This window comes from Chinchilla lanigera, unplaced genomic scaffold, assembly GCF_000276665.1.
Source record: "Chinchilla lanigera isolate Chin_1 unplaced genomic scaffold, ChiLan1.0 scaffold00002, whole genome shotgun sequence".
Classification (NCBI taxonomy): Eukaryota; Metazoa; Chordata; class Mammalia; order Rodentia; family Chinchillidae; genus Chinchilla; species Chinchilla lanigera.
The window spans coordinates 2976929-3004765 of NW_004955403.1; the positions used below are offsets into that span (position 1 = coordinate 2976929).

Consider the following 27837-nt stretch of genomic DNA (forward strand, 5'->3'; position numbering starts at 1 on the left):
TCAGCATCAGTCTGCTAGCTTGTGAATTCTGCAGGGCATATGACATCATTTTCCATCTTTGGGCCCACACAGCATGTTACATATATATTAGGCACTCCGTAAATAGTCACATTCTGGTTGAATCTACTTTGGGCATAAAACAGGTTGGATTTTAAAATTACTGCTTTAAGACAGAAACATTTCTCAGTAGGGAATGAGTTGGGTGGCACATAATGATCTCTGAGAAGCTTGAAGAACTGGGTGAACTCAGATGACCCAGACTTACCTAGTACCTGTCAGAGGGACATTTTCATGAGGCTTATTCATTCATTCGAGGACTGAGTCCCCACTACCGCACAGAAAGCATTGATGGAGCCAGGGATGTAGCTCAGTGGCACAGCGCCTGCCTGGCAAGCACAAGGTCCTGAGTTCGACTTCTGGTACAAAAAAAAAAGAAGAAAAAGAAAAAGCATTGATGATCCAGCTCCATCGCATCAGGCTGTGTAGACAAGTGTTGATGGTTCATTTCCATTGTCTCCAGCCTGACTTGGAGACTCCCATTTTCCAGTACAGAACTGAAAGCTGGCCCTGAAATCTACTCTGAGCAGCAAACCAGTGTGATTCTGTCTAGAAAAAGTGGCCAGTGTTGAAAGACACTTGTTCCAAAGGTTTGCCCTCATGACCCAGCTGGGGAACCATCACCGGTAAGAGGTTCCCGACAAGCAGTCATGGCTGCGACCACTGGCTATCCAGGCAGGAAACTGACTCAGATTCATAGTGCACCTTTTCTGCTGCAGTTGCCGGATGGGTCGGAGCTAACAAGAAGTCAGGGTGGATTAAGTAGGCAGACTGCAGAGGATTCTGAGAGCAGGAATCTTTGGTATGCTCCACGGTGGCCTCGTGTCCATACACAGCCGTCGACACCCACAGGCTGGCTCACTGCAGCTCCGGGGGCAGTGGCTGGGTGCAGGTCCGTCAGTGCTAGCAAAGGCTGTAATACATGATGGTGCTGACAGGCGAGGCCGTCTCAGGATGTCCTGCTCAACTTTGCTGTGAACGTATAACTGCTCCAAAACAGGAAAGTTTACTGATTTTTTTAACTAAGAGGAACAACAAAACAAAACTGAATGGAAGAGGCTGAGGAAGGAGGACTGCTTAAGCCCAGGAGTGCAAGGCCAACTGGAGAGACATAAAAAGACCATTTCTCTTAATATAATTTTTTTTAAAAACCAGAAAACAAAGTATTTGTTCCAAAAGGAAAGATATACTATGAAAGAAATGCAAATTCTTCTTAAGGATAAAATGAAGACTAAAAAAATCTTTGAGTGAAAGTGTTTGTATAAAAATATATGGGCATTGTGATAAAGAAGATGTGGATTTTTTATATAATGGAATACTACGCTGTCATAAAAAGGATAGGCTTGAGACATTCCTAGGTAAATAGATGCGCCTTGAGACCATACCCCGAAGTGAAATAACTCAGACACACGTGTAAATATCACATTGTTTCTCTGGTGTGAGAAACTGAAAGTGCGGGTAAGGACCAAAATGTGTAATAGATACTGTGAAATAGAAAGAAATTTTTCGAATGGGAAGGGGAACCAGGGAAATGGGAGGGGGAAGGAAGGAAGGGAAAAGGAAACAAAAAGCCTCCCTGTCTTGGAGCCAGCCAAGTATGGACTGAAACCTCTACACACTGTGAGCTAAATAAACTTTTCCTCTTTTAACTTTGGGTGTCCAGTATTTTGCCTCAGCAACGAGAAAAGTAACCAAGACACAAATCTTTTGTAATTAGGGGGGAGGGGAGGGCAATGGGAAAAAAGCAGCAAGATAGATCACGTGCAGGTACAAATCCCCATTGATGAATGTGCTCATTATGCATATCTAAACATACCAGTAAACAATTGATAAAAAATGTGGGCATTGAAGAAGTACGCAATAGGATATGCAGTAGCAAAATCTTAAAATACACAAGGTTAATGCTTTAAACAGCTGTGGCCAGGCACGCGTTGGTGTGGATAACGTCATCGGAATGCATTTGCTTGGAGCTGAGCTGTGTGCGCCCCGGCTGCTCACGAGGGTGTGACCATTGTGCGCTGCAAACGGACCGATAAAAAGTAACACACAAGGACACATCTTCTCTGCTTACCACTTTCTAATGGGTCCCCGTGTGTAAACTATTTGACCATTGTGAGTAGAACCTAAGTATTTAGGAGATTACCCAAGGAGAGGCAAGTAATCATTACCAAAATCTTCACAGTGAAAGCGTGCAAGTAACCACAATGTTCCTTTCCGTGTTATTTTAATGCAGGGGACACGGGGACTACAGGGCAACTTCAGGACCCACAGGTGAGGAAATCCAGGGGCGCACGGTTCTGCTTACACACCAGCGCAGGACTGTAGAATCCTCCTGCCGCTGCAAGTCGTCGCTGAGAGCTGTGTGAATAGCTTCTGTACTGTATTGTTCAGGGAGCGTTAAGAAAATAATCTGATAAGGCGTGGTGGTACACACCTGCAATCTCAGAACTCGGGAGGCTGAGGCAGGAGGATCACTGCCAGTTCAAGGCAGCCTGGGCTACATATTGAGACCTTATCTCAAAAACACAAACAAACCAAGCAAGCAAGCAGCACGTAAGCAATACAGCTGCACTGTTTCCTCCCCTCTCTGGCTGCGTCACAGAGGAAGAGAAGCAGCGGCAGCAGCTGAGCAGGTGCAGGTGTGCGCCACACTGAGAGAAGAACGCGTGGTTTTAGAATACACCTGAGGTCAGGAGGGACTGATTAGTAAACTGTGAACTGAAGAGAGTGGCTCCTTTTACTAAAGATGAGAGAACCCGTCACTGAGCTGCCCCAGCCGTCCAGCCATCGGCTCTTTTTTCTTTTTTAGTACACGTTGAACCCAGGCCCTTGCACTAAGCTACACCCCCAGTCCTTTTAAAATTTTTATTCATTTTTGTTGTGAGACTGGGTCTCAGTCAGTCACTAAGTTGCCCTGGGTGGGCTAGAACTTGAGATCCTCCTACTTCAGCCTCCCAGAATGCTGGAGTCAGGGTGTACCATGTGGCCCGGCCTAGTGAATGGCCCTTCTCGGTCTTTCCGTTCCTGTGGCCCCTGCACTCTGGCCGGGTGAGGAGCACCTCAGGGTTCCCCTCCTTCCTGCAAACTCCCAGGCAGCCCTGGGAGCCTGTGGCCGCAGTAACAGGGTCTTCCCCACGGTATGCCTGATGCTCGGCTGCGCTCAGCCCCACGGCCCCAATGCCGGCTGGACACTCCAGATGCCGTGGCTCAGACAACGGGACTGCGTTGGCTTCTCTCCAGAAGGAGGCCGGGGTAGAGGGAGCTGAGGCCACGGGAAGCAGGGCTGGGGTCATCACACACGGACAGATAAAAAAAATTAAATTGAAAAATGATAAACTGCATTGGAAATCCATTTCTCTGAAGTTCACTGTATTTCTCTGAGACTCCATCAGTTTCCCCGGGCCAGAGACTGAGCAAAGTCACCGTGTGTCGGCCCCGCGCCGGGGCTGGAACACCGCGGGAAGTGATGAGGGGAGGGTGTCATGAGTGACTAAGAGGTTACCTTCCGGGGCTGGGGATTTAGCTCAGCGGCAAAAGCGCCTGCCTGGCAAGCGCAAGGTCGTGAGTTCGGTTCCCGGTACCGGAGAAAAACCAAAAAAAAATAAAGAATGTCAGCAATTTTAAGAGGTTACCTTCCAGCCTGCACCTGCACCGTCCTCCAGCAGGCTCCGCCGAGGCCTCACAGGAGCACAGAGCCCAGCGAGCCGCAGAGAGGACATGAGGGCCGGCCAGCCTGAGCCCGGGAATCACACCCCGGTGGGTCTGGCGTCTTGAGAACCAAACTCTCCCCAGATTTGCTCACCACCAGCCACATTCATCCTGGAACACGGAGGGCTGGATTTCCCTGTGCAAAACCCTTCTGCGCTGGTCCCAGTGGTGCAGGGCTGTCATCACTACTTGGGAGGCTGAGGAAGAAAGATCTCAAGTTTGAGGCCAGTCTGGGCAACTTACTAAGACCCTGTCTCAAGAATTAAAAAATAAAATAAAAAGGTCAGGTGTAGCAGAGCATTTGCCTAGCATGAGCCAGACCGTGGGTCCAAAATAAAACCAGTTCTGAGAAGTAAAACACTGAGAGAGAAGTAGACGGAAGGAAGAGCGAACAGTGATTGTCATCTATGAGCGACACGGTCCACTCGCTGTGCAAGTTCTCATGTGCACACTTCAGGATGGCTGGGGAAATCTCCCAATTGTCCGGTATCCCAATGTAACTAGGGTTTCCTTTGTCAACCCTGGGAGTCGTGGCAGAGTCCCTCCCTGCCCGTGACTGCCACAGCCTGTTCATAACCTACAAGGTGTGGCCCAGCACAGTGTACATGCCTATGATCCCAGCACTCAGGAGGCTGAGGCAGGAGGATTGCTGTGAATTCCAGGCTAGCCTGGGCTAAACAGTGAGTTCAAGGCCAGCCTGAACTACATAGCGAGACCCTGTCTCAAAAAAACAAAAACAAACAAACAAACAAACAAAAAAGCCGGGCATTGTGGTGGTGCATGCCTGTAATCCCAGCACTTACGAGACTGAAGCAGGAGGATCACCATGAGTTTGAGGCCAGCCAAGATTACATAGTGAGACACTGCCTCAAGAACAAAAAAACAAACCAAAAATAACCTGCAAGGTGCACTCCTGAGCCAGCTTGGCTGTGCCCCCACCAGCCCTCGTGTCCAGGCAGAGGTAAAGTCACCTGCCTTGGCCTTCCAAGCGCCTGCTGTGGTGAGCACTGTCATGCCATCTCAGAACAAAGGAAAGGAAACCAAACAGGTCGGTAAATCACTCAGTCAGGTCTGCAGTCCAGGGAACCTGGTTTGAACCCAAACCAGCTGCTCCTGACTTGTGCTTGATACATGGGGAACACTCACCACAGTGCCAGGAGCTGCTCCAGAGCTCGGGGAGGGCCGCCTAGAAGACGAAGGCATCAGACTGCCCGAGTTCCCCTAGTTTTGCCGTTTCGCTGTTGGTGGTGGTGGTTTGTTGGTTTGTTTAATGAAGGGTACTTCGCGGCCTGCAGAGGTATTGCATTAGCTACTGTTGTAAGAGCAACGTGTTTTAAACTAAGATGTTGGAGAAGCTAATTCTCCATCTGGCTTTTTCTCCTTGGCAACTAAGCAAACTCTTTTTCTCTGGCTGTAACAATTTATCTCATCTTAGAAAAGAATTTTAAACTAAAGAATTTTAAATGTTAAATAACTTCCTATAGATTGTCTCTGACAGAGTTAAAGAAAGATGAGGGCTATGCGGTAGAGTGCTGGGTTCAACCTCTGGCATCATGGAAAAAAGGGAACAGTTGCAAGATAACTTCAACATTGCTCTAATTTTGCTTTAGCCTTACTCTCTGAGTAATATTTTTGAGTAGAAAAGGCCATTTTGTGATCCGTATGTGAAGAGTTAGTAATTTGGGGAAGTACTGGGTAGTGAAAGAGAAGGTTCCATTTCAAATAATATCAAGTTAGCGAGGCACAATTTTAAAGCTCCATGAGTGTCTTTGCTTATTCAATATATACTCTGTACCTAATGTGCTGTACATAGGGATCAAAGTAATTTTCAGACCTGGTCGTTTTAATCAGCAGAAGATTTGTATTTTTTTTAAAAAAAGAAATTTCCAGAAAATAAGTAGAAACTGTGTAGAAATTTTCAAGATTGCTACCAGCAGATTAAAGAGTTGTTGCTGTTATTATTGTTGTTGCTGCTGCTGCTGCTGCTGTTATTATTGTTGTTGCTGCTGCTGCAGCTGCTGCTGCTGCAGTCGTGTTGTTTGTTTACTTTGTTCTTCTCCTTTCCGGCCCCAGGAACAGCTCCCTGGAGGAGCGACCTTTTTGGAAGTGACTTTCGTTTCCAGCTCAGAAAGGATCCCTCCTTTCCATCCTCCCCTCCTTCTCTCTCCCCCTCCTGGGTCCTGTGGCCGGGAGGAGGGGACAGGGGACACAGGACGGAGAGGACGGAGCAGGCGTCTGCGGGCGCCCCCGGCTCCCACTTGTGGACCGGCCACACGTCTTCCCCAGACGCCCCCAGATTGGGTGCCCGCCCGGGGGAGGACGTGGCTCAGGTCGCCGCTCCAGATCACACCCAGCTCCCGCTGGGTGCAGCATGGGCACAGACGCTCAGCAGGAAGATGGACAGGAAAAGCCCCCAGCTCCCGTGTCTGGAGCCCGGCTGGCTCTCCCTCCTGTCTGTGGCTTAGCTGGACGCCAAGTCCCAGCCGCCAAGTCTGTGCCCCCGCTGGCGCGGCTGCAGCAGGGGGACCCGCGGCCCCCCATCCCCTCCCTGGCCGCTTAGCCGCGCAGACCCTGCCATGGGGTGCGGGCTCAGGAAGCTCTCGGACCCCGAGGACGCCAGCCCTGGGAAAATCTTCTCCACCCTCAAGAGACCGCAAGTGGAGACAAAGACGGACGTGGCTTACGAGTATGTGCTGCTGGATTTTACTCTGCAAGGTAACGTGCGCTCCTCTGTGACTTGCTAAACGTTTCCAAAGTAAGAGTCCGCTTGTTTTTGGAAGTGTTGACTGTGAACTCCCAAACTGCCCTTCCTATCCAGATTGTAAAGTCCATCTGACAAGCGCGCTTTGTTCCTCCGTCGGAGCGGGCAAGGTTTTGTTTTGTACGAGGGCTTGTAGGCATTGTACAAAATTAGGAAAACTACTTGGGAATGCTCTTTCTTCTGAAATGCAGTAGTGGAAGGATTTGTGAAGATGCCTGGTTTGCAGGCCAGGCAGCTGCGGCCTCAGTGACAGCTTGTGACTTGAAAAGGGTCAGAGGCGCGAGGTGGTGGCAGCTGAGGCCAGGCTACTTGTGTCGGGTGTGGGAGACGTTAGCCGGCTCTGTGGATGCCGGCTGTGTGGGATTTCGTGATTGTGCCATTTGTTTGATATTTTTGACCAATCTAAACTTCAGCCTGAAACTATGGCTCAGAAAGAAGGGGAGAGGCAGCCTGCTGTGCGAGGCTGCCCTGCCCAGCGCCTGGCTCTCACAGAGGAACTCTGTCCCAGAAAGTCGGGAACGACATAAACAAGTCCAGATGGCTGTGTGGCGGGCAGGGGCTCCACGCATACCTTGACTCGCTTCCTCCGGGAACTCCGGAAACTCGGAGTCTGGATGTTGCCAGGACAAAATCCCTTTTAAGAACTACATCGCTTTTTGCCGTGTGCTAAAAATGAAATTTAGATCGCCTGTCTGCTGCTAAGACTTCAGAGACTAGGATTTTGAGGTCTATTACACATCTACAGTTTTAACTCTCAGAAATCCCACACTGAGTTGGGACATTCTAATCAAACCATCATGCGGGATGGCATCTGAATTCTTTTCCAACTTGAACACAAATTCTGTCTTATTTCTCCTCTTCCTCCTCTCTGTCTCTTCTTCTTCCCTCTCTTCTTGCTGCCCTGCTGTGGAAACAGTACATCTTTGTGCAAGACGCCAGCACCACCCATTTTTCTTTGTCAAAAATTGAGCTGGCCGGCACACAGCTCCCTCCCCGGGACGCGTCACACACTGACTTTCCACATGTCCACACGCTCTCTCTGAGCCAAGGCCGCCAAAGGAAAAGCACTGTTAAGGTCCTTAATTTTCCTTTTAATCGTGAAAGTTTAAAATGGGTTAAGACAGCAGTGATAGTAAGAGAAGCAACCAGTCATGAATTTTTTTCTGTACTTTTTCCAAAAAAAATCACCCCTTGGGAAAACACTAACCTTGAAACCTTGTCCATCCCTGGACTCTAGACCAAGCCATGAAGGCTGCGCCGCCACCCCAGGGTCACAGGCTTTGGGGAGCTGAGGTTTTTGTGACTCCTTTCTTTCCAGCAGTGTTAACAGCTCAAACAAGTGAGTGTGCAGGACGCGGCCTCGGGCCAGGCGATCGGCAGCTCTGCCAGAGCCCTGCAGCTTGGCCCCCAGGTGCCGGGCGAGGCTGTGGGGTTCACGCCTGGAGGTGGGGGGTGCTCAGTCTCCTCGAAGCTCGGTTTCGGGCTGTGCTCGGCCGTGGGCTTTGGTCTCCGCCTGGGCTGCAGGCGCCAGGACTCGCACAACCTGCTCCTCGCCATCCACTCACGGCTCCGGCCTCTCCTCGCCCCGCACCTACCTGCACTCCGGGGCCCGAGTGACGGGCGGCTCGTCGCTGGGAGGAGTGGGGCCTGGTGGCGGCCCTGTGCCCCTCTCAGCCTGTTGCCTCTCTCCTGGGTTTCCAGAGCCGGCATCGGGCACAGACAGCTGAGCCCACGGCTGGAGGGGACTCTGCCACGTCCCGGCCCTGAGCCCGTTGTTTTCCATTCAGCTCCCTCTCTCTCCCCTGCGCGCCCGTCACAAGTGCATTTCAGATTGTGTCCCACAAAGCTCGCAGGTGGCTCAGGCACCTGCAGAGAAGGCAGCGTTGTTCTCACCTAATGCGGTGTGTTCGAAGTGTCCCCGGTGCGGAGGAGTCGCCTGTCGCCTCTGCCTCCACCTGGGAAGGCTGGCTGCCGCCCTCATGCCCTGGAGGCCGCTCCCTCCGCGCACTGGGGTCGCGCAGCACCTCTGTCCTCCTTCGCACGGGCTCCTCAGAGACTCCGAGCGGTCAGACCAGCCCTGCGTCCCTCCTCAGGCACGTGCTTGCTGTCGGTGACCACAGGGCTCTTCTCTCCAAGGTCCAGGCGCTTGCCCTCGGCGACCACAGTTACTGCTGTGTATCCTGCAGCTGTAACTCAACAAAAGTCGTGGGGGAAGTCGCTGTGTACACGCGGCTGTGGTGTTGCACAGACACTGGAAGAACCTGAAAATATCTCTCTCTCCTTAAGGAACCCTGAAGTCCCATCCAGCAGGTTGGATTTTTCTAGAGCTTTGTGGCAAGTCTACCAGCCATGCTAGGGAGCTTGCAGGGGATGCTTTCTGGATTATTGTTCTGGTCCCTCTCACCACACTGTGATGTAAGTTCATTAATGTGGCAGCAATTCATTAACAGCTTTGACTCTGGCTAATCAGTGGGAACTGGAAGGTATCCCAAGACTCTTAGTGTGTATCTGTCCGTGTGTGTTTGTAAGCGTGTGCAACATGTGTGTACGAGTGTGGAAATAGAATCTGTCAGTGAAAGGTTACATTAACTTTGTAAACAATCCAAAATCATTAGTTTACCTTCTTATACAACCCTAGAAAACAATCTGGATGTCAGTAGCTTTTTGACCATTTATAACATTATGTGTGGAGGGAGCTTCTCCAACACTGAAGCCCATCGGAAGGGCGGACGGTGGCTTTCTGATTTGAGTTCTGGCGCCATCCCATAAAGGCATGCTGAGTAAAACTGCTGGTTTTGAGCCTGCGTCACTGTTCTTAGAAGAAACCGTCTCTCATTACCGTTAGCAGCAGCGTGGACCTGTGTACACCGCTTAGCCCTGGAAGTGCAAAGAGGAATAAGACAGCTTCCGTCGGCTCCTGTTGGTCAAACTGAGCAAGCTGCTGCGCCCTCAGGCAGGAACCCCGCCCTCCCTGGGGCAGCGCAGGGTTTGCGCACAGCGTGGGCAGTGAGTTTTGATGAGCAAGTGAGTGAGCGCGGTGAGTGCACAGAACGGCGGAGGTGACTGAGGGAAAGTGACAGCTAAGGTGTGGCCTGGAGGAAGCGGTCCGCAGCAGGAAGCGGCAGAGCAAGCAGAGATCGACTCTACGCAGGGTCAGCCGGACTTTAATTTTTGTAATTTTTAATTTTTTTTTTTTTTTTTTTTTCTTTTTGAGACAGGGTCTCACTATGCAGCTCAGGCTGGCCTTGAGCTCACTTTGTAGCCAAGGCTGGCCTCAAACTCGCAACAATCCTCCTGCTTCAGCCTCCCAAGTGCTGGGCTTACAGGCATGTGCCACCACGCCCGGCTCAGCCAGACTTTAATGACTGAAAGAAGAGCAGAGCTCAGACTTGGAGAAGAGGCTGGAGAGGCCAAGGCACGTGAGGCCTGTGACCCGGCAGTGAGGGTGGGCTGGGGCGGGGACAGTGAGGCTGGGAATCCACAGAGCAGGAGCAGCTCGGGCTTGGCGAAGGGAAGGCTTTTTGAACGGGTGTTGTTGGGCAGAGCTGTTTGAAGAAGGCTGAAGGGGGCAGCAGAGAGCGGGGCACAGAGGGAAGCCGGGGTGAAGGGAGGGGGCGAGGTGTGGCTGAGGCGGAGCCAGGGTGGTGGCCAGGCGGGAAGTGGCCAGAGTGGGGGCCCCAGAGGTCCTCCTGGTCTGGGCGAGGGACGGACCCCTGAAGGCACCCAGGGTGAGTTGCGCACCCAAGCTGCAGGCAGCAACGTGGTGGCTGCGGACGTCCTGGTAGGAATGGCTGAGGATGAATAAGTGCGTCCTCTGTGTCTTCAAGAGGAAGAGCCTGGGCAGAGCTCTGTGCTGGGGAAGCTCAGTGTTGTGGCCAGGGCTGGGGCACAGCCGCAAAGAATACAACCTAGCAAACTGCCTGGCGAGGTGGCGCACACCTATAATCCCAGCCCTTGGGAGGCTGAGGTAGGAGGATCACTGTGAGTTCAAGGCCAGCCTCAACAAGGTGGTGAGACCTTGTCTCATTTTTTAAAAAAAAAGGAAAGAGAGAAGAAACAACCCAACAAAAATGTCAGAGAGTGAGGACGGTACTGTAGTGAACACAGGAAGGGGAGGTTTTGAAACACAGGAAGTTGTCAATAATTTTAGAGACCATTCAAGAAGAACAAAGCCGAAGGGAATGTAGGGAGAATGTACTTAAACATCAACAAGAGATGAATAAAGGAGGGAGGGTTACAGGGAAAGAAAGTAGAAAGCGAGCGTCCAGCTAAATTCTCCCGATCCGTGTCAGTCTAACAGTCCCGGGCATCTCCAGGCAGCCGAGGACGGTCCAATGTAAAGTGCCACACACTGAGAAATCAGTAAATCACCCAGATCCGTTTCGGTGCCCAGCGAACCCCGCCTCAGCGCTGTGTCCCCGTGTGCCCAGGTGGGCAGGGAGTCCCTCAGGCTGGACACAGTGAGCGAGTTTGCAGAGAAAAATCGCAAATCCAGACTGTGGCGGGAAAGAAACACCATCCGAGCCAGGAGAGGAAGGAGCTTCTAACAACAGCGCACAGTTGACCCGCTTTTGAAAACGTCGGTATGAGGACCTCTACTCATGAGCTCTCACCTGGCAAGGTGTCCCCACCCGCCCTGTCCCAAGCGGCCACCATTCCGGAACCCAGAGAGGGCGAGGGGCTCCAGACAGAGGCTGTGTCCAGAGCACCCAGGACACAAGCCCAAGGCAGTGAGGAGAAGGAAACCCCGCCAAAGCAGGGACGAGGCACGGAGACAGGAGAGACAGGAAGCCAGGTGACCCGGAGACGTGTGACACTGTGCTCAGCTCACACACAAACAAGAAGTGCACGTGAAGACCGCGGAGAGAAGCCGCTGCAAATCACACGCCGTGCTTAAAACACACAGGGAACGGCACCCGGTGCTGCTCGTGGTTATAACCACTTAGGGGAAGCCATGTGGCACCACTGACTTAGCGGAAGATCTGCTCGACAGAAGTGTGCACACATCTGCACATCCGAAGGCACGCGTCTCCCAGAGCTCCAACAGCAAGAAACACAGAAAAGTAAACCGTGGGAAACTCACGTAGAGAAGCGGAAGTGAGCACGCAGGCTCACTCCAGCTCCACTCAGCAGGTGCAGTGGCTGCACAGATGGACCACACAGCCACACACTCACAAGGTGGACCTCAGACGTGCAATTTGCGTGAGCACGTCCATGAAAGTACACATGGACGCCCCCTCTTGTACAGCTCAAAATCCGGCAAAGGCAGCAGGAGTGCGGCGCAGAGGGTGACACGTGGGCTTGAACCCAGCACTGCTGAGCTGAGAGACTGCACGCTGGTCGGGTGCACTCTGGGCAGTAAACCAAGCCCAGCAGGGACGTGGCCACCGGGGGCAGGGCCGGGGCCTGGAGCGCTGGCCGCCTCGGTTAGAACAAGCGCTCGTTACCCAAGGGTTGGTGGTGTTAAGTCTGTCCGTGCTTTTTCTTCCCATGTGTGTTACATTCCCCCACCCCAGAAGAAAAGGTTCAGAACAGGAGCAGAGGAGGGTGGGTCTGGCAGACAAGGCTAAGGACAGCCCCGTGGAGTGAGGGGCGAGGGGACCCAGTCCCGCCTGGAAGCTGCGTGGGACGCGGGCACTGGAGGCGTGGACCACGTGGGGCATGCGGAGAGGAGGCAGGGGACGGAGGTTCCAGGCTGGAATCTGGCATAGGACCGCACGGGTCGGTAGAGCTTCCTGTTAGACCCGCAGGGATATTTCTCCAGGAAAATGCATTCATGAGTAACTACAAAGGCAGCAGCTCTCCCTGAAAACAGAAACTCTTGGACATGCTACTTACTTGGTAGTTTGTATTTCTAGGTCCCTGAAAACATTTGATAAGTAGATCCTCCTCCTTTGAGCGCCCGTGCATTAGTGTCAGCAGTTTGCGGTAGTCTAAAAGCCTCACATCTGAATTTGCACAAACCCCGGCACAGCGCAACCCACACCGCTGAGGTTTCCCTTCCCGTGGGTGCTGGCCTGTCCTGGCCCTGAGGCCACAATCTCGGCCTCACATCTCCTAGCAGTGTGGGCAGACTGCCTAACCCCTCTCTCCCCGAGTGTCCACTGGAGAGATGGTAATTCCCGCCCTGTCGGGTGTTTGTGACGATGAAGAATTGGACGTACAGCCCTCCGACGGAGCGAACACTGAGTGTGCAGCCAGCGTGTGCTACGTACTGCTCCTGTAATTGCTAGGTGACAGCGCAGTTGGCCGTCTGCCTCCTTTTGAACATGTGGCAAAATTGCTTGCTAGTGTTTGCACGTTGTACTGTAGTGTTAGGGAACAGTGGTTCATAAATACTTCAAAAATGCACACCCATTTCAGGGGTGAGTTGGGGTAAGAAATAAGCACATCCCGGCCTTGTCTCAGAGGTGCATCAGCAGAGTAAAACTTGTTCCCGCTGAATGAACAAGCTCCCTGCCGCCTCCATGGAAGAGTCAGGAGAGAGACTGGGGTGCAAGCAGGCTGGGACACCTTCCTGACTCAGCCCCCTGCCAAGGCACGGAAAGTACCAACGTGTCCTAGACGCAGGGGAAGTGGACACTCACCCTGATGGCACAGGCCCAGGAAAAGAATGACTGACTCGGTACAACTAGAACCGCGAGATCGGGAGGCAGAGGCCAGCCTGGCTCCCAGGACGTGGGGCACAGGCGAGGAGGGCGCGGCAGGTCATCCACACAGCTGCGCGCTGTGCTGTGGAGGGAGGGCTCGAGGCCCACGCAGACCCCGCTCCACCCCCGCGTCTGCCAGGGTGAAGACAGCAGCCAGGCCCGGCCAGCCATGTCTCCACACGCTGGGGGCTCGGACCCCGCTGCAGACCGGGCCGCGCAGCGCCGGTGACGGGCTCCACGCACAGCCCAGAGTCCCTGGGACCTGTCCGTCGTCAGCCACGGCACGCGGCCCCGAGCCCCTGCCCCTGGAGGCAGAGGCCTGCGCTGAGTGTCAGAGACAGCCACCACCCTGCTCCCACCAGCCGCCCCAAGGACCAGCGCCAGGACACATCCACGGCAAGCAGGAGACCGGGCCTGCGCGGCTGCCCTTACAGCCTGTGTGTGCCCGGGGCGGCCACGGCGCAGCCCGCCGGGCCGCACAGCCCTGCTCTCCAGAGCCCTCCACGCCAAGGCTCGCTGCGAGACGTTCCCAGCCTCCAGATCCTGTTCGCTCACTGCTGAGTCACCTCCGTCTCTTCGCTTCCCGCTGTGCCCCTCCCCTTCACACCCTCTCACCTCTCGCTCCCCTGCCTTCTTGTCTCGTGTATAAGTATCACCATAGAAACCCAGCTTTCCCTGCCTTTCCCCTTCAGCGTGTGTGAGGGGTACGTGTGTGTGCGCTGTGTGTGCACCGTGCGTGCACGTTACCGACTGCTTTTCCTGTCTCGCCGTGGTGGTGAACCTGTGGCACGCAGAGCCCTCTCTGCTGGCATGCAAGCCAAGTGCATGTGTTGTTTTCGCTAAACTGAAACCTCAGTGCTCAGGTTTATTTGCAAGGCTGGCACTTCGTGCTAAATAAATGGGTTTGGGGTTGCAGTTTGGGCACTTGGTCTCTATTTTGTTTTTTTCTGTCTTTTTGAGACAGGGTCTCATTATGCAGTTCAGACTGGCCTTGAGCTCACTTTGTAGCCCAGGCTGGCCTCAAACTTGCAACTATCCTCCTGCCTCAGCCTCCCCAGTGCTGGGATTACAGGCGTGTGCCACCACGCCCGGCTCTGGCACTTGGTCTCTAAAAGGTTCGCCATCGCTGCCCTAGAGAGTGCCGACTTGTTTGTCGCCAGCTTGTTTGCCTTCTAACTCTGCCTTCCTGCTGGTTTGCTCATCAGGTTCCGTCTCCCTCTCTCTTCTCTCACTTTCCACTCTTATTCCCTTTCTTCCTCTTCTTCCTTTCCCCTCGCTCACCTGACCTCTCAAATTTCCGCTTCCTCCTTCCCTCTTTCCCGGTAAATAAATGTTATGGTTAAAATCTATTTTTTCTTTCTTTTTCTTTTCTCTTTTTAAATTTTTCTCTTGTCTTTTTTCCTGTTTTCATTTTTTCTCTTGTAACTAACCCGTCCTATATTATTGCTATTCCTTTATCTTGGGGTTAGTGAAAGAGCAGAGCACTTTTAAAATGTGTTTTACATTACAGTAAGTCCCAGCCTTGTGAACTAGTTCCATTCTAGTTCATGTGTCAGATTCATCCAAGTCCTGCAAAGTGGATCTTACACACCTTTGACACAAATATATACCGTAAAGCATTACAAACCAAGCCTCCACTTCCCCATGGCTCTTCCTCTTGCTTCCGGACTGCCTGGGCTCTGAGCGCTGCTCCGCACGCATGGCACTGCACAGGAATGCCTCACCGGAGCACACGGCAGGCGGCTGTGACGGTGTGCGGCGGACACGGGTGGTACGGCGGAGATTTGTTTGCATCTGTGCGACTCGAGGCCCGTTCTTATCCTTTGAAGTTCGCAACTTGAACATTCACAAGCCAGGGTGTTGCTGTGTATGGTTGCTAAACGGCTGGCTCCTTGGATGTTGGTATTGCTGATGGTGGTTCTGTCCTCACAGTGCAGTGAGGGGTTGAACCTAGTACTTTGGACCCAGCTCGAGTGGGTGCTTCACGCTGAGTCACATCCACAGCCCCTTCCAGGGCGATGGCCACTTGCCCAGGAGCTCTCCACCCCGGAGGGAGAGCCGTCCATACCACTGCTTACAGATGCCAACACAAAGTCATGAGATTCATAAGGAATCTAGGCCATGAGATGCCTCCAAAAATTCACAACTCCCCAAAAGCTGATACCAGAAATACTCTAGTGTATGAAATGCCAAAGAATTTTTTTTTTAATCCTAATGATTAAAATGATCAACAAGACTATCATGACTCCTCACGGTGGCCCACCCTGTGTCTTCTAGACCACGGGGCACCTTTATTATTGCTCTTTTTTCTCCTTTCCTCTTCTGTTCAGCCCAGGTTTGCTCTGAAGAACCAGTTTCTCCCATACCCCTTCACCCCTCTTTATTAAAGATTACTTTAATAAAGAGATGGAGGCTCTGAAAAAGAACCAAGAAGAAATTCTAAAAATGAAAACGTCAATAAATTCAATGAGAAACACAATTGAGCCGGGTTTGATAGCGCATGCCTGTAATCCCAGCACTTTGGGAGACTGAGGCAAGCGCAAGTACAGGTTCCACTTGGACAACTTAGGGAGTCCTTGTCTCAAAATAAAAACATAAGAGGATCCAGAGACAGAAGGCTGTGGTTTGATCCCCCATATCACAAAAAGAAAAGGGGGAAATCCCTTAATTAAAAGTCCTGGCAGTAGGTAAGATGAACCAGAAGAGGGGATTCAGGGCTTGAGGACGAGGTAGATGTACCAGAACATTCAGGCAGTGACAACGAAACAACAAAAACCATGTAAAGGTTATCCAAGAGCTCCCAGACAACTTCAAAAAGAATGAACTGCAGAGTCATCTGCCTCAAGGAAGATGTTGAAAGACAAGATGATGACATAAACCTATTCACTGAAATTATTACCCAAAAAATTTCTCAAATCTACAGAATGATCATGTGAAGGAGGCGCTTAGAAGCTCAAATAGACACAATCAGAAAAGAGCCCTCCCAGGAGACATCGCAGTCAAAATGCCAGAAACTCAACAAAGAAAGAACATTAAAAGCTGTTAGAGAGATGCCAGGCATGGTGGGACACGCCTGTAATCCCAGCACTCAGGAGGCTGAGGCAGGAGGATCATTGCACGTTGAAGACCAGCCTGGGCTACAAAGTGAGCTCAAGGCCAGCCTGAAGTGCATAGCAAGACCCTGTCTCAAAAAGACCCAAAAAAAAAGGAAGCTGTTAGAGAGAAACATTAAATCATTTATAAAGACAAATCCATCCAAAAAGCATCAGATTTAAAGAAACCTTAAAGGCCAGGAGGACATGGGACAGTTTCAAGCCCTGAAAGAAAATCATCGCCAACCTAGATAACTATATGCTGCAAGATTAGCCTTCAAAACTAAAGGAGAAATAAAACCCTTCCATGATAAGGACATGCTACAGAAATGCATGACCACAGAACACAGAACTGCAGAAAAAATTTAAGGAGAATCCAAGACAGAGGCATCAAAGACAGCAACAGTATGGTCACAGGAAAGAATTAATCTCACTGCAAGAATTATTAAACACATTTGAAAAAAAAATGAATCAAACATCAGAAAAAGTGACAAGAATTAGTATATACCTTTCAATAGTAACATTTAATTTAAATAGTCTCAACTCTCCTATAAAGATACAAACTGGCAAACTGAATCAAAAACCAAGACCATCAATAGCAAGGGATATAGCTCGTCTGCAAAGGCACACACACACCGTGAAAGGGAAACAATAAAAAAAAAAAAAACTACTACTCCAGGCAGCTGAAGCCCACAAGCAGGCAAGAGTAGCAAAAGTTGGTGTCAGCCATAGATGGTCAGAAGAAACAAAGAAAGTCACAACACACAGAAAGGAACAATTCACCAAGAGGAGATAACAATTTTAAGTATATGTGCACCTAACATTGGCACAGCCAATTTCATAAAACAAATAATGCTTGACATAAAAGGACAGATAGGCCCCAATACATCAATACCCCATTCTCACAATATGTTAGCCAGACAAAAGATCAATGAAGAAACATCAGTTTTAAACTACAAATAGATCAAATAGATGTAACAGATATCAATAGAGTTTTTCATCCAACAACAGTAGAATATACATTGTTTTTCAGCAGTTCAGGGAACTTTCTTCAAAATAGGGTGGTACCTCAGATCAGAGACTTAATTTGTTCTCAGTTTTGGAAAAGACGGCCATGTTTGTGTTTCTGTGAGAAAGATGGCCACGGCTGTGTTTGTTACCCAATGCAAACTTCGTAAACAAAAGCAAAATTTTGCAAAAGCTTCTGTTTGCAAACCAAATTGTTTGCCCAAGAGAAGTGTTTGTGAACCAAGTTACCACTGTAGATCATATTTCAGACCAGAAAGAAAGTCTCAGTAAGTACAAAAGAAATAATCTCATGCATCCTATGAGATCATAATGGAACGAAACAAAAAATCAGTGGCAAAAGAAACCACAGAAACTACACAAACTCATGGAGATTGATCATTCCTGAACCATCAATGAGTTACTTAAAAAAATGGGAGAAACTTAAATTCCTAGGATCAGGTGATAATGGAAACACAGTGAAAGCAGTGCTAAGAAGGAAGTCTACAGCTATGAGTACCTACAACAGAAAAATAGAGCAGTCCCAGGAGAATAGCTTGATGACCTCAGACCTAGAAAAACAAGAACAATCAGCCCCAACATTGGTAGAAAGAAATGCATCATAAAAATCAGAGAAGAAACTAATAAAATTGAAACCAAAAATATATAAAGGATCAATGAGTCAAGAATTTTTCTTTGAAAAGCTAAACAAAATTCATAAATCCTCAGCCAAACATACTGCCAGAAACAGGCAAGGCCCAAATTAACAAAACTAGAGATGAAAAAGGTGAAATCACAACAGACATCACTGAAATCCAGAGGATTATTAGAAATTAGTCTTGAAAACTTACATTCCAGTAAATTGCAGAATCTTGAAGAAGTAGGTAGATTTTTAGATACATGCAACCTAACGAAATTGAACTAAGGTATACAAAATCTAAACAGATCAATAACAAACAATGAGACTGATGTAGTGATGGAAACTCTACCCATTTAGAAAAGCCCAGGCCCTGCTGAGCTTCACCAAAGTTCTCCCGTATCTTTAGAGAAGAGCTAACATCCCTGCTCCCCAAGCTCCTCCATGTAATGGAGAGGAGGGAAGCTCCCAGAACTATTCTTCGAGGCCAGCACTACCCTGATACCAAAACTGCTGGATCCTCAAAGGACCCAAGAAAAAGAGAAAACTACAGACCAATATCCTTGATGAACATGCTTGCAAAATTCCTCAATAAGTTCTTGCAAACAGAATTCAACAGCTCATTAGAAACATACAGCATAGTCTCATCCCAAGGGTGCAAGGATGGTTCAACCTACCTAAATAAGTAACTGTAATTCACTGAATAAATAGGATCAAGGACAAAACTTACAAGATCAGCTCAATAGACACAGAGAAAGTCTTTGACAAAATCCAACAATCCTTCATGATAAAAAAAAAAAAAGATGAAAATAGGTATGGGGCCAGGTGTGGTGTACATCTATACTCTCAGCAGCTGAAAGCCTGAGACAGGAGGGTCATCATGAGTTCAAGGCCAGCCTGGACTACATTGCAAGGCCTCTCAAAAACAAACAAAAAAAGAAAAAAGAAAAGATAGAAAAAGAAAATAGGTATAGAAGGCTCTAACCTCAAACTGATAAAAGACATATATGAGAAACTCAGAAGCCTACATCTGAAACACTAAAAGGGTTTTTCTCCAATCAGGAATGAAACAAAAATGTCTACTATTACCACCCTGTTCAATACAGTACTCAAAACTTCAGCTGGAGCAATCAGGCAAAAGGAAGAAACAAAAGAGATACAGATAGGAAAAGAAGAAGTCAATTTATCATATTTGTAGATAAAGTAATCCTTTACCTTGAAGACAAAAGAAATCAACCGGAAGACTTTTAGATGTGGTAATTTTAGAGAAGTGGCAGGATACAAAAATCAACACAACAATCAGTAACAGCCCCATACAGCGATAATGAAGCTGAGAAAGAAATCAGGAAAACAGTTTCAGTTACAACAGCACCAAAAAATGTAAATATCTAGGAATTAACTTGCAGTGAAAGTCGTCTATAATGAAAAACACAGAACTCTGAAGAAAGAAGTTGAAGGGGACACTAGAAAATGGAGGGGCTGGGGATTTAGCTCAGCGGCAAAAGCGCCTGCCTGGCAAGTGCAAGGTCGTGAGTTCGGTTCCTGGTACCGGAGAAAAACCAAAAAAAAAAAAAAAACAAAACAAAATGAAAATGGAAAGACTCCCTTGTCTTGGCCAGAAGTACTAAAGCTGTGAAAATAGCAGTATTACCAAAAGTGATGTGATCCCTCTTGATGCAATTCCTATTAAAATCCGAACAGCGTTCACTGCAGAACTAGAAAAAAACCCTAACCTTCATATGGAATCAAAGGAAACCCAGAATAAGTAGAGCATCTTGAGCAAGCTGGAGGGCATCGCAGCCCTGAGTTCCACGTTATACCACAAAGCGAGAGGAACAAAAGCAACGTGGGATCAGCACAAAGACAGACAACAGGTAGACCAGTGGAATAGAACAGAAAACAAAAGCGCAACCCCATAGGTCCGCAGCCCCTTGATGTTAACAAAGGGGCCAAAAACATACGATGGAGAGAAGATGACCTCTGGGCTCCTGCCTCTTCCCTTACTCTAAAATCCAACCGGATATAGAAGGAGAATCTTCGAAACTGCTAGAACCACCAGGGGAAACACGAAGCTGGAGGTACAGGAGCAGATTTCCCAAATAGGTCTCCAAAAGCGCAGGAGAAAATATCAAGAATCCACAAATGAGCCTATGTCAAATTACAAAGTTTCTTACAACAGAGCAGACAACCAACAAAATGAAGAAAAACCTACAAAGTGGGAGACGATTTTTACCAACTCCTCTTCAGATAGAGGACTAATATCTAGGACATACAAAGAACTCAAAAAATTAACCCCCAGAAACAAATGACTGGACAGGTGGGGTGGTGCACCCCTGTAATCCCAGCACTCGGGAGGCTGAGGCAGGAGGATCGTTGAGAGTTCAGACCAGCCTGGGCTACAGAGTGAGCTCAAGGCCAGCCTGAACTGCATAGTGAGACCCTGTCTCAAAAAGACAAAAAATGAAAGAAAGAAAGAAAGAAAAAAAAACAAATGAGTGAGTCAAAAGAAGTGAGTAAAAGAATTGAATAGATGTGTCAAAGGATGTACAAACGGACAATAAATATATGAAAAATAGTTGGCATCTTTAGTCCCTAGGAAAATGAAAATCAAAACTGCCTTGAGAGTGCATCTTACACCTGCATCCAGAGCACCAAAAGACCAAGGAATGCCAGGATACAGGGGAAAGAAACCCTCTTGCACTGTTGGTGGGAATGGTGGGCCTGGGATATACCTCACAGTACAGCGCCTGCTTGGCAAACGCAAGGTCCTCAGTCCGATTCCTAGTACCAAAAAGGAAAAAAAAAAAAATCAACATGGTGTTCCCTCAAAAAAGTGAAACCGAAAACACCGTTTGATCCTGCTGTTCCTCTCTTGAGTATATTCTTGGCAAGATTTAAGGACGGCGTGCTACGGCGATACATGCATGCCCGTGTTTTCTACGGCACAATTCAAAACAGCGGAGCTCTGCAAAGGGCCTCGGTGCCTGTCAACAGAAGGCTCGAAATAGAAAATGTGGGCTATACATGCAGAATGGGATATTATTCCAGCGGAGAGAAGAAAGAAATCGTGCCGTCTGCACCTCAAGACCATCGTGTAAGCAAAACAAGCCAGACTCAGAGCGTTAGATATCGCGCGTTTCTCTCATATGAGAAACCTAAGCTAGAACAGAACAGAAGAGTGAGACAGACAATAAGGAGCTAGAAGTTAGACTTTTGGAGACGGGAAAGGGCTGGGAAAGGAGAGGCAGGTAAGGGATTGGAAATGACCGAGACTTCCGTGTGCATGTGCAATCCCCAAGAACAGAGGTCAGCGGCTGTGTTACAAACATGCACGACACCCCAAATGTGAGGGGGAGAGGGGAGGGAAGCACAAACAAGGAAGATGCGGTCCCCCGCGGCGCCAGTTCCCCTCCGTGAATGCAATCGCTGTGACTGCAAACTGCTCACAAAAAACTTTAGATAAAAAAATTCTAAAATAAAGGAGATGCAAGGCAAAACAAAACATTTGAAGTCTACGGATATTTTATTGTAGAAACTATGAAAACGAGTGAAAAACTGTTGCTTAACCTTTGACATGTTTAAATTTTAATAATAAAAACGCACTTTGCATTTGTATAGTTGTCAAGGCGATCGCAAAATTCTTCCGTGGCTCCTCACAATAGCCCTGGAGGATGCACTAAAGCTCCTACAAGTCGCGGAGCACTGATGTAAGAGGAACCAGCTATCCCCGTCAAAGCGGTAAACAGCGCCGTTTGTTCCTTGTCTCACAGAACCCAGGGAGCCAGAGGGGCCGGGAGGCTCGCAGCTGTTGGATTCCAGCCCGGACCCCGGCCCTTCACTCCCACGCTGTAGGGAAACCGAGCCTCTGGAGCGGGGCCCTGGGGTGGGGACGTGGAGCCGGCGGCCCGGGGCGGGGACTGTGTCCGGATGCGGTCTTCCGCAGCGCAGCACAGCTCTCTCGGTCCTGTCTCGGTGTCTGGACCACTTCCAGTCTCGGCTCAGCACCGCTACGAGCAGCTGGGCGTTGCAAGCAGGGGTGCTCAGCAAGGGCCCCCTTCTCTCCACCAGCTCGCTCTTCTTGAGTGGCGATGGTGCATTTCCAGCAAGGCCCAGCAACTTTCGTCAGACGAGGACCAACGAGGACAACTTATGAATCGCTGAGCCTCTTCCCCCCTCACCACCACCACCTCGCTAGTGAGGAAGCATCCGCTGCAGTTGCCTGCGTCCAGGGCGCTGACTCCAGCCAAGGTGACTTCCGTGGCCAACCTGGACCTAGGCAGGTTCTGACCCAGAGCATCCCTAGGGTGACCCAAGGTGCAGTCACAAACCAGTGAGACACAGGTGGCATCAGCCTTCAGGCGGAGCTTGCTCAGAGGGAACAGTGTGAAAATATTTGAATTCATTATCATTTTTAGAAACTGGGAGCTATTACAGAAGAATCTAGATTAGAGGGTGTATTGTCAGCTTTCTATCACCATGACAGATACCTTATACCTTCAAGGAAGAGAGATCTACTGTGGCTCATGGTTCAGAGGTTTGGTCCATGGTTGGCTGACACCCGCCAATGCCTCTAGACTTGGGTGAGCAGAGACATCCTATCAGAAGGGCTTGGCACAGGAAACCAGCTCGCCTCATGGCAGCCAGGAAGCTCACGCGGGGCAGGTCACAGAGCGAATGGGCACCTACGTCTCCTTTGTGTTGTTTATTTGTAAGACAGCTTTCTACTTATGGTAAACAGTCTGCTTTTAGGGTTCTATGAGCATAAAAACCCCTTTGGAGTAATTTTATTTTGCTTAAAATTAAAAGAAATGTCAAAGGCCAGGGAAGTACTGGGTGGCCTGACCTTCTCACCTCCTTTACTGCGTTTACATGGGTTCCATGAGACACTTAGAGCTCCTGATAATTCCTGCTTAAGTGCTACTCCTCCCATTTTTACTTTTTAGATTGTATCAGTTTTACCTTTCCGAACCCATGCACCCCATCTATTCAGGGTCATGTAAACAACTGGCTCTGCAAATTAGGGTTTCTTTTCTGTGTCTTCAGTCTATTTTAGTGGAAATACAGATGCTCAGAATCTGCCTGACTTGATAGCAGCACTGCATTTCTGCTTTAAGACATGCTGGTACTGTCACACACCTACAGTTCACCAGGTCAGTTTTTTTCTGTGTATAATCCCAGCTCCTCAGAAGGCTGAGGCAGAAAGATCGCAGGTTCGAGGCCCGCCTTGGCCACTTAGTGAGAACCTGTCTCAAAATAATAAAATAAACCGGGCTCGGGGTGTCGGCCAGTCCCAGTGCGTAGCTAGCATGTATGTTCGTGGCCCTGGCTTCGAAGAAAAGCTACAGCACCTGTTGGTGTGGCGTGTTTGAGACCTCGCCCAGGGACTGGCCCAGTGGCGTTGCCACATGTAGAATCACGTACATTCAGTCTGCAAACGTGCACGTTTCTCTCTGCTTTTGCTCTCTCAGCCTCGTCACACCCGGAGTTGATCAGGATACACTCAGTTGAGGACATAGTCACCGAGGTGGAGGACTATTACCTCCAGGGCTACGTGGTGGGAGCCCTGCACCCCATCCTGCACCCCGCGGGCCCACGGGCACCCCTGCCCGCCAGTCACCTGTACCGAGCCGTGCTGCTGCGGCCAAAAGCCAGGTGAGCCATGTGGACCGGGGGGCAGCGGGGCCGTGGCTCTGCGGAGGCGGCAGGGCGAGGACATCGGGTCACACACGGGCTTGCGCTTCAGCCGCCGTGGGAGGAGTCAGAGCCGGATGGGGCAAGGAGATTCCCGCTCTGTCCACAAATACACTGGGTGGGAGCCCCCTGGGACGCGTGGGTGCAGACAGCTGCGGACGGGGACAGGGACAGCATGTGGGAGGGAGCCGGAGGGTGCAGGCACAGCCTCAGCAGGTCAGGGACCCCGCATCTCCGCGCAGGAGCCCCGGGGACGGCTGTGTGACAGAGGCGCTACACTCCCAGACTTGTGCAGCGGGAAGCCAGGCCGGGCTCCCAGGCCAGACACACGTCCACTTCCCCACCCATCATGGGGGTCAAATCCCCACAGTCACTTCCGCAGCCCACAGCCTCCTGCCATGACGCTCCGCCCGGCAGGTCCTCCACCTCAGGCCACACACGCAGCCTCCTTGATTTGAGACACAGTCTCGCTGAGTTTCCCAGGCCGGCCTGGAACTTCCAACCCTCCTGCCTCAGCCTCCCAAAGAGCAGAGGTCACTGCATGTGCCATCATGCCCAGCTCCATCTTGTATGACTTTTTAAAAAGTAATCGCTGCTTTTCTAAACAACACTGCAACCACCTTTGTGTGCCTAGATCGCACATTTGGCAGCTTTTATGGTAAAAACACTATGGCCCTTTCCAATGAAGAATGAAAATAACTGAAACAGTGCTGGAATTAACGCAGTGTATTTTTGTACATAACTCTTTCAAACCGTCTCAAAGACCAGAGTGAAACCTGTTCTGTCTTTGTAGTGATGGGTCAACAACTTTAACTGTGAAACAGTGAACAACAAATGAACTAAGAGGAAAAGAGTGGGAAACTAGGAAAACTGGAAGATTAGGAAGGGGCCAAAAAATCGCGGGTGTGGCTGGGGGTGTGGCCTAATGCTCCAGTGGTAGCGTAGCATACAAGGTCCCGGTTCATCCCCAGAACCATGCAAAAGAAAAAGGAGAAGGAGAAGAAAAGTCTAAGTGAGCTGGGTGTGGTGGCACACACCCGTAATCCCAGCACTTGGGAGGCTGAGGCAGGAGGGTCACTGCAAGTTGGAGGGCAGCCTGGGCTACAAAGTGAGTTCAAGGCCAGCCTGAACTGCATAGTGAGACCCTGTCTCAAAAAGCAAAAAGCAAAACAAAACAGTTGGCGGGTGTGCTTGAAGGCCTGCTCGCCCGTGTCCTGGGTGCCGGAGCCCCGCGGGGACCGAGCCACCCCGGGCTCCGACCGCCGTCCAGTCCCAGCTGCAGCCCCGTCAGCAAGTTCCGCTCAGCACTGCTCGGGTGGCTGCACTGCGCCTGACGAGGCTGGGAATGAGCTAGGAAGAGAGACCAGAGGGAAGAGAAAGGGAGGGCCACGCTCGCCTCACCACCCAGGGGGCGCGCCAGGCTTCTGTGGACAGCGCGGTGTGACGGCGGCCTGGGCCGTGTCTCCTGACCTCAGAAGCGAGCTCCTCCATCCACAGTGAGAGGTTAGGGCGCTAGAAGTTTAGACCGAGGAATTTAAGTCAATAGAAGTGAGTGTGCTTCTGGTGTTTTCATGAGGAGAGGCACGGGGCTTGAAGTAACAACACAGGAGGGCCCGAGCCCAGAGAAAGGCGGGAGATGGGGCAGGCAGGCGGGCCTGGACCAGCTGAAGAAGCGGGTGAGGGGTGGGACTGCGGCACGGGCATGGGCCAGCCCCCCACAAGGCACGTGACAGAGTGCACTGCACACATGCACCAGTAAAAGCAAACGTTAGTTTAGAAAGACTCCCTGGCTCTGTGGTGGCACATGCTTGTAATCCTAGCACTTGGGAGGCTGAGGCAGGAGGATTGCTGTGAGTTTGAGGCCAGCCTGGGCTATATAAGGAGACACTGTCTCAAAAAGACAGAAAAAAAAAGATGCCCTGGTCCTGGCTCTAGAGTTGCCCTCCCCCCGACCGTGTCACAGACAAGCGGCGACACGAACGCACTCCCTCTGTTGCAGCCCCAAGCACCCAGCAGCACCTAGCACACGGAGGCACCCACGGCTGGTCATCGAAGAGTGTCCGGTGCCTGGGGATGCACAGACCAGCGACATCGCGAAGGAGCTGATGGAGAAGGTACCTGTGTGCTTCCATGGTGACTGAGACACAGATGCTTGTTTTTACTTTTAAAAGAATGAGAAAGCAATAGATGACTTATTCTATCCGACTTAAAACCACTGAAGCACTTGTCCCAAACTGTACGGCTTTAAAAACAGAAAACCAGAGCTGGACATGGTGGTGCACACCTGTAATCCCAGCACTTGAGAGGCTGAGGCAGGAGGATCACAAGTTCGAGGCCAGCCTGTCTCAGAACACACACACACACACACACACACACCAGAAAAGCAGGCCAATGAAACAGAATGGAGGTAACCACATAGAAATTTAATAACAAACCTGGTAAGAGAAAGCAGAAGAATAACCATTACTTAACAAGTGCTATGGAGAAAGTGAGCATTTGTCCTATAGGAAATACAGAAGTTCCACGCATTTCAGATGAGGTGTGGAGATACTTCTGTAAAATATAAAGAATCTGAGAGAAAACAGAAAAGTAAGCATATCGAATGACGCGTAGATCAAAGAGTCTGAGGATATAAACATAAATTGTGCACTGGAAAAGTTGAAGAAGGAACAGGAGGAATCTGCAGGGAACACACAGGAAACGAACATAAATACGTGAACATGCCGCCCACCCCTGAACAGTGGACACCTGGACAGCAGGCGCCAACGGAAACGCACGCCACGGAGCTGGCCGGCAGAGAGTCGAGCTAGTAGTTTTTAATGTAAGCACAAACTGAGAGTGACCACCTCTCCACTGTCCAACTGGGAACAGAACTGAAAGTATGAAATCCACAGTCGCCAAAGCTTCAAGACACTGACCTCGTGTTGCACCTGGTTTCGTAACACACAGCGCGGGGTTCCTGATGCCCATTTGGAAGTAAGGATCTGAGGTCCTGTTTAATTTTGTAAACTAGCAATCTCCTTTTTAGCCATCTGTTCCAAAAAATAATATGAAAAGAGAAAAGGTCACTTTAACAGGGAGATATTTCATCAACAGTGAATCATGAACCAAGCTCCGGGAACTGGAAGTCCTTGCAGGACACCATGGTTATCAATATAATCAAACATTGTATGGGCGTGAGCGTAACACCTCACTGACGACAAAGACAGTAAAGGGAGGCCTTCGATTAAGGTGGACGCTATGTATAGATTGTTAAAACCAGGAAAAAGGATACATTCATAAATAGTCCAAGACGATAGGGCTTTACAATGAAGGCTTTGTTTGTTTTCCATTTCTGGTTTATTTGTATTGATGCATTCACAGGTCTTTAGCTTTTATTAAAGGCCTACAGCCTAAAACCTAAGGTATTTCCTGCTGGGTGAGAAACTGTGAAACTTGTTCATTGGTTTCTGTTTTTGGTTCCAAACTTTGAATAACCTTGTGTGCAAGACTAGCTGTGGTTTGTGTTAGAGCTGCTCAGGACATTCCCCAGCTAGAGACAAAGCCTCGTTCAGTACAGTTTTAGGAGCCGTCTTGAAGGCTAGACATTTATAAACAAAGTACGCACACTGCTCACCACTGCTGTTCTGGGAACTGTAATGTTTTTTCTGGGAATGAGTTCGCTCCAGAAAGCTTCTTTTGGAAATAACAAACATAGCTGCTCATTTAGTCCTAAAAGGTCACCTGCGGAGCCCTGGTTTGGCATCTGACTTCCTGGCCCCAGCTAGAAATCCACCAAACAGGAAGGCACTGTTATTTCAGCGAGTTGTAACTGGGTTCTTTCACGGAGAGCGCGGCCCCAGGAAGCGCAGCTCGGGCGGGGTCCAGACAGCATCGAGTGTGAACAGGAGTGCGAGAAGCAGCCAGATACTATTTTTGAGCCGATTGTCGGGCGCTGGCTTCTACCCGGAGCTTAGGTCACAGCAGGGTCACCCCCGCTGGGTGTGCGCAGGACTGGGTGGCCCTCAGCTTCCTGCCCGCTGGGCGAGCTCCACCCACTGAGCCTGAGCCTCCCCGCAGCCCCTTGCACTGGTTTTAAAATAAGGTTTACAAGCGCTTCATACCCCTTGGGGCTGTAAATTTAGGATCTCAGCGCTCCAGCCCAGAACCTGGAAAAGAGCGAGCTGTGTTTGCTACCAGGTGACCTTCTCAGGCCACAGCTTCCAGGGAGCCCGAGCCTGTCTGCCTGTGCCACAC

At 50.0% G+C, this 27837-nt stretch overlaps 1 protein-coding gene across 2 annotated transcripts in view; it reads left to right on the forward strand.

The window, feature by feature from the left end:
- Positions 1–5824: 5824 nt before the first annotated feature.
- Positions 5825–27837, forward strand: part of Rftn2 (raftlin family member 2) — a 47842-nt gene continuing 25829 nt past the window's right edge. For both annotated transcript variants that reach the window (XR_001233175.1, XM_005373263.2), the window contains exons 1-3: positions 5825–6480; positions 23379–23562; positions 25601–25715. Coding sequence is in view for 1 of the 2 variants with exons in the window: in XM_005373263.2 (XP_005373320.1) it covers positions 6342–6480; positions 23379–23562; positions 25601–25715 (438 nt within the window). In the remaining variant the exon portion in view is untranslated. The remainder of the gene's footprint in view (positions 6481–23378; positions 23563–25600; positions 25716–27837) is intronic.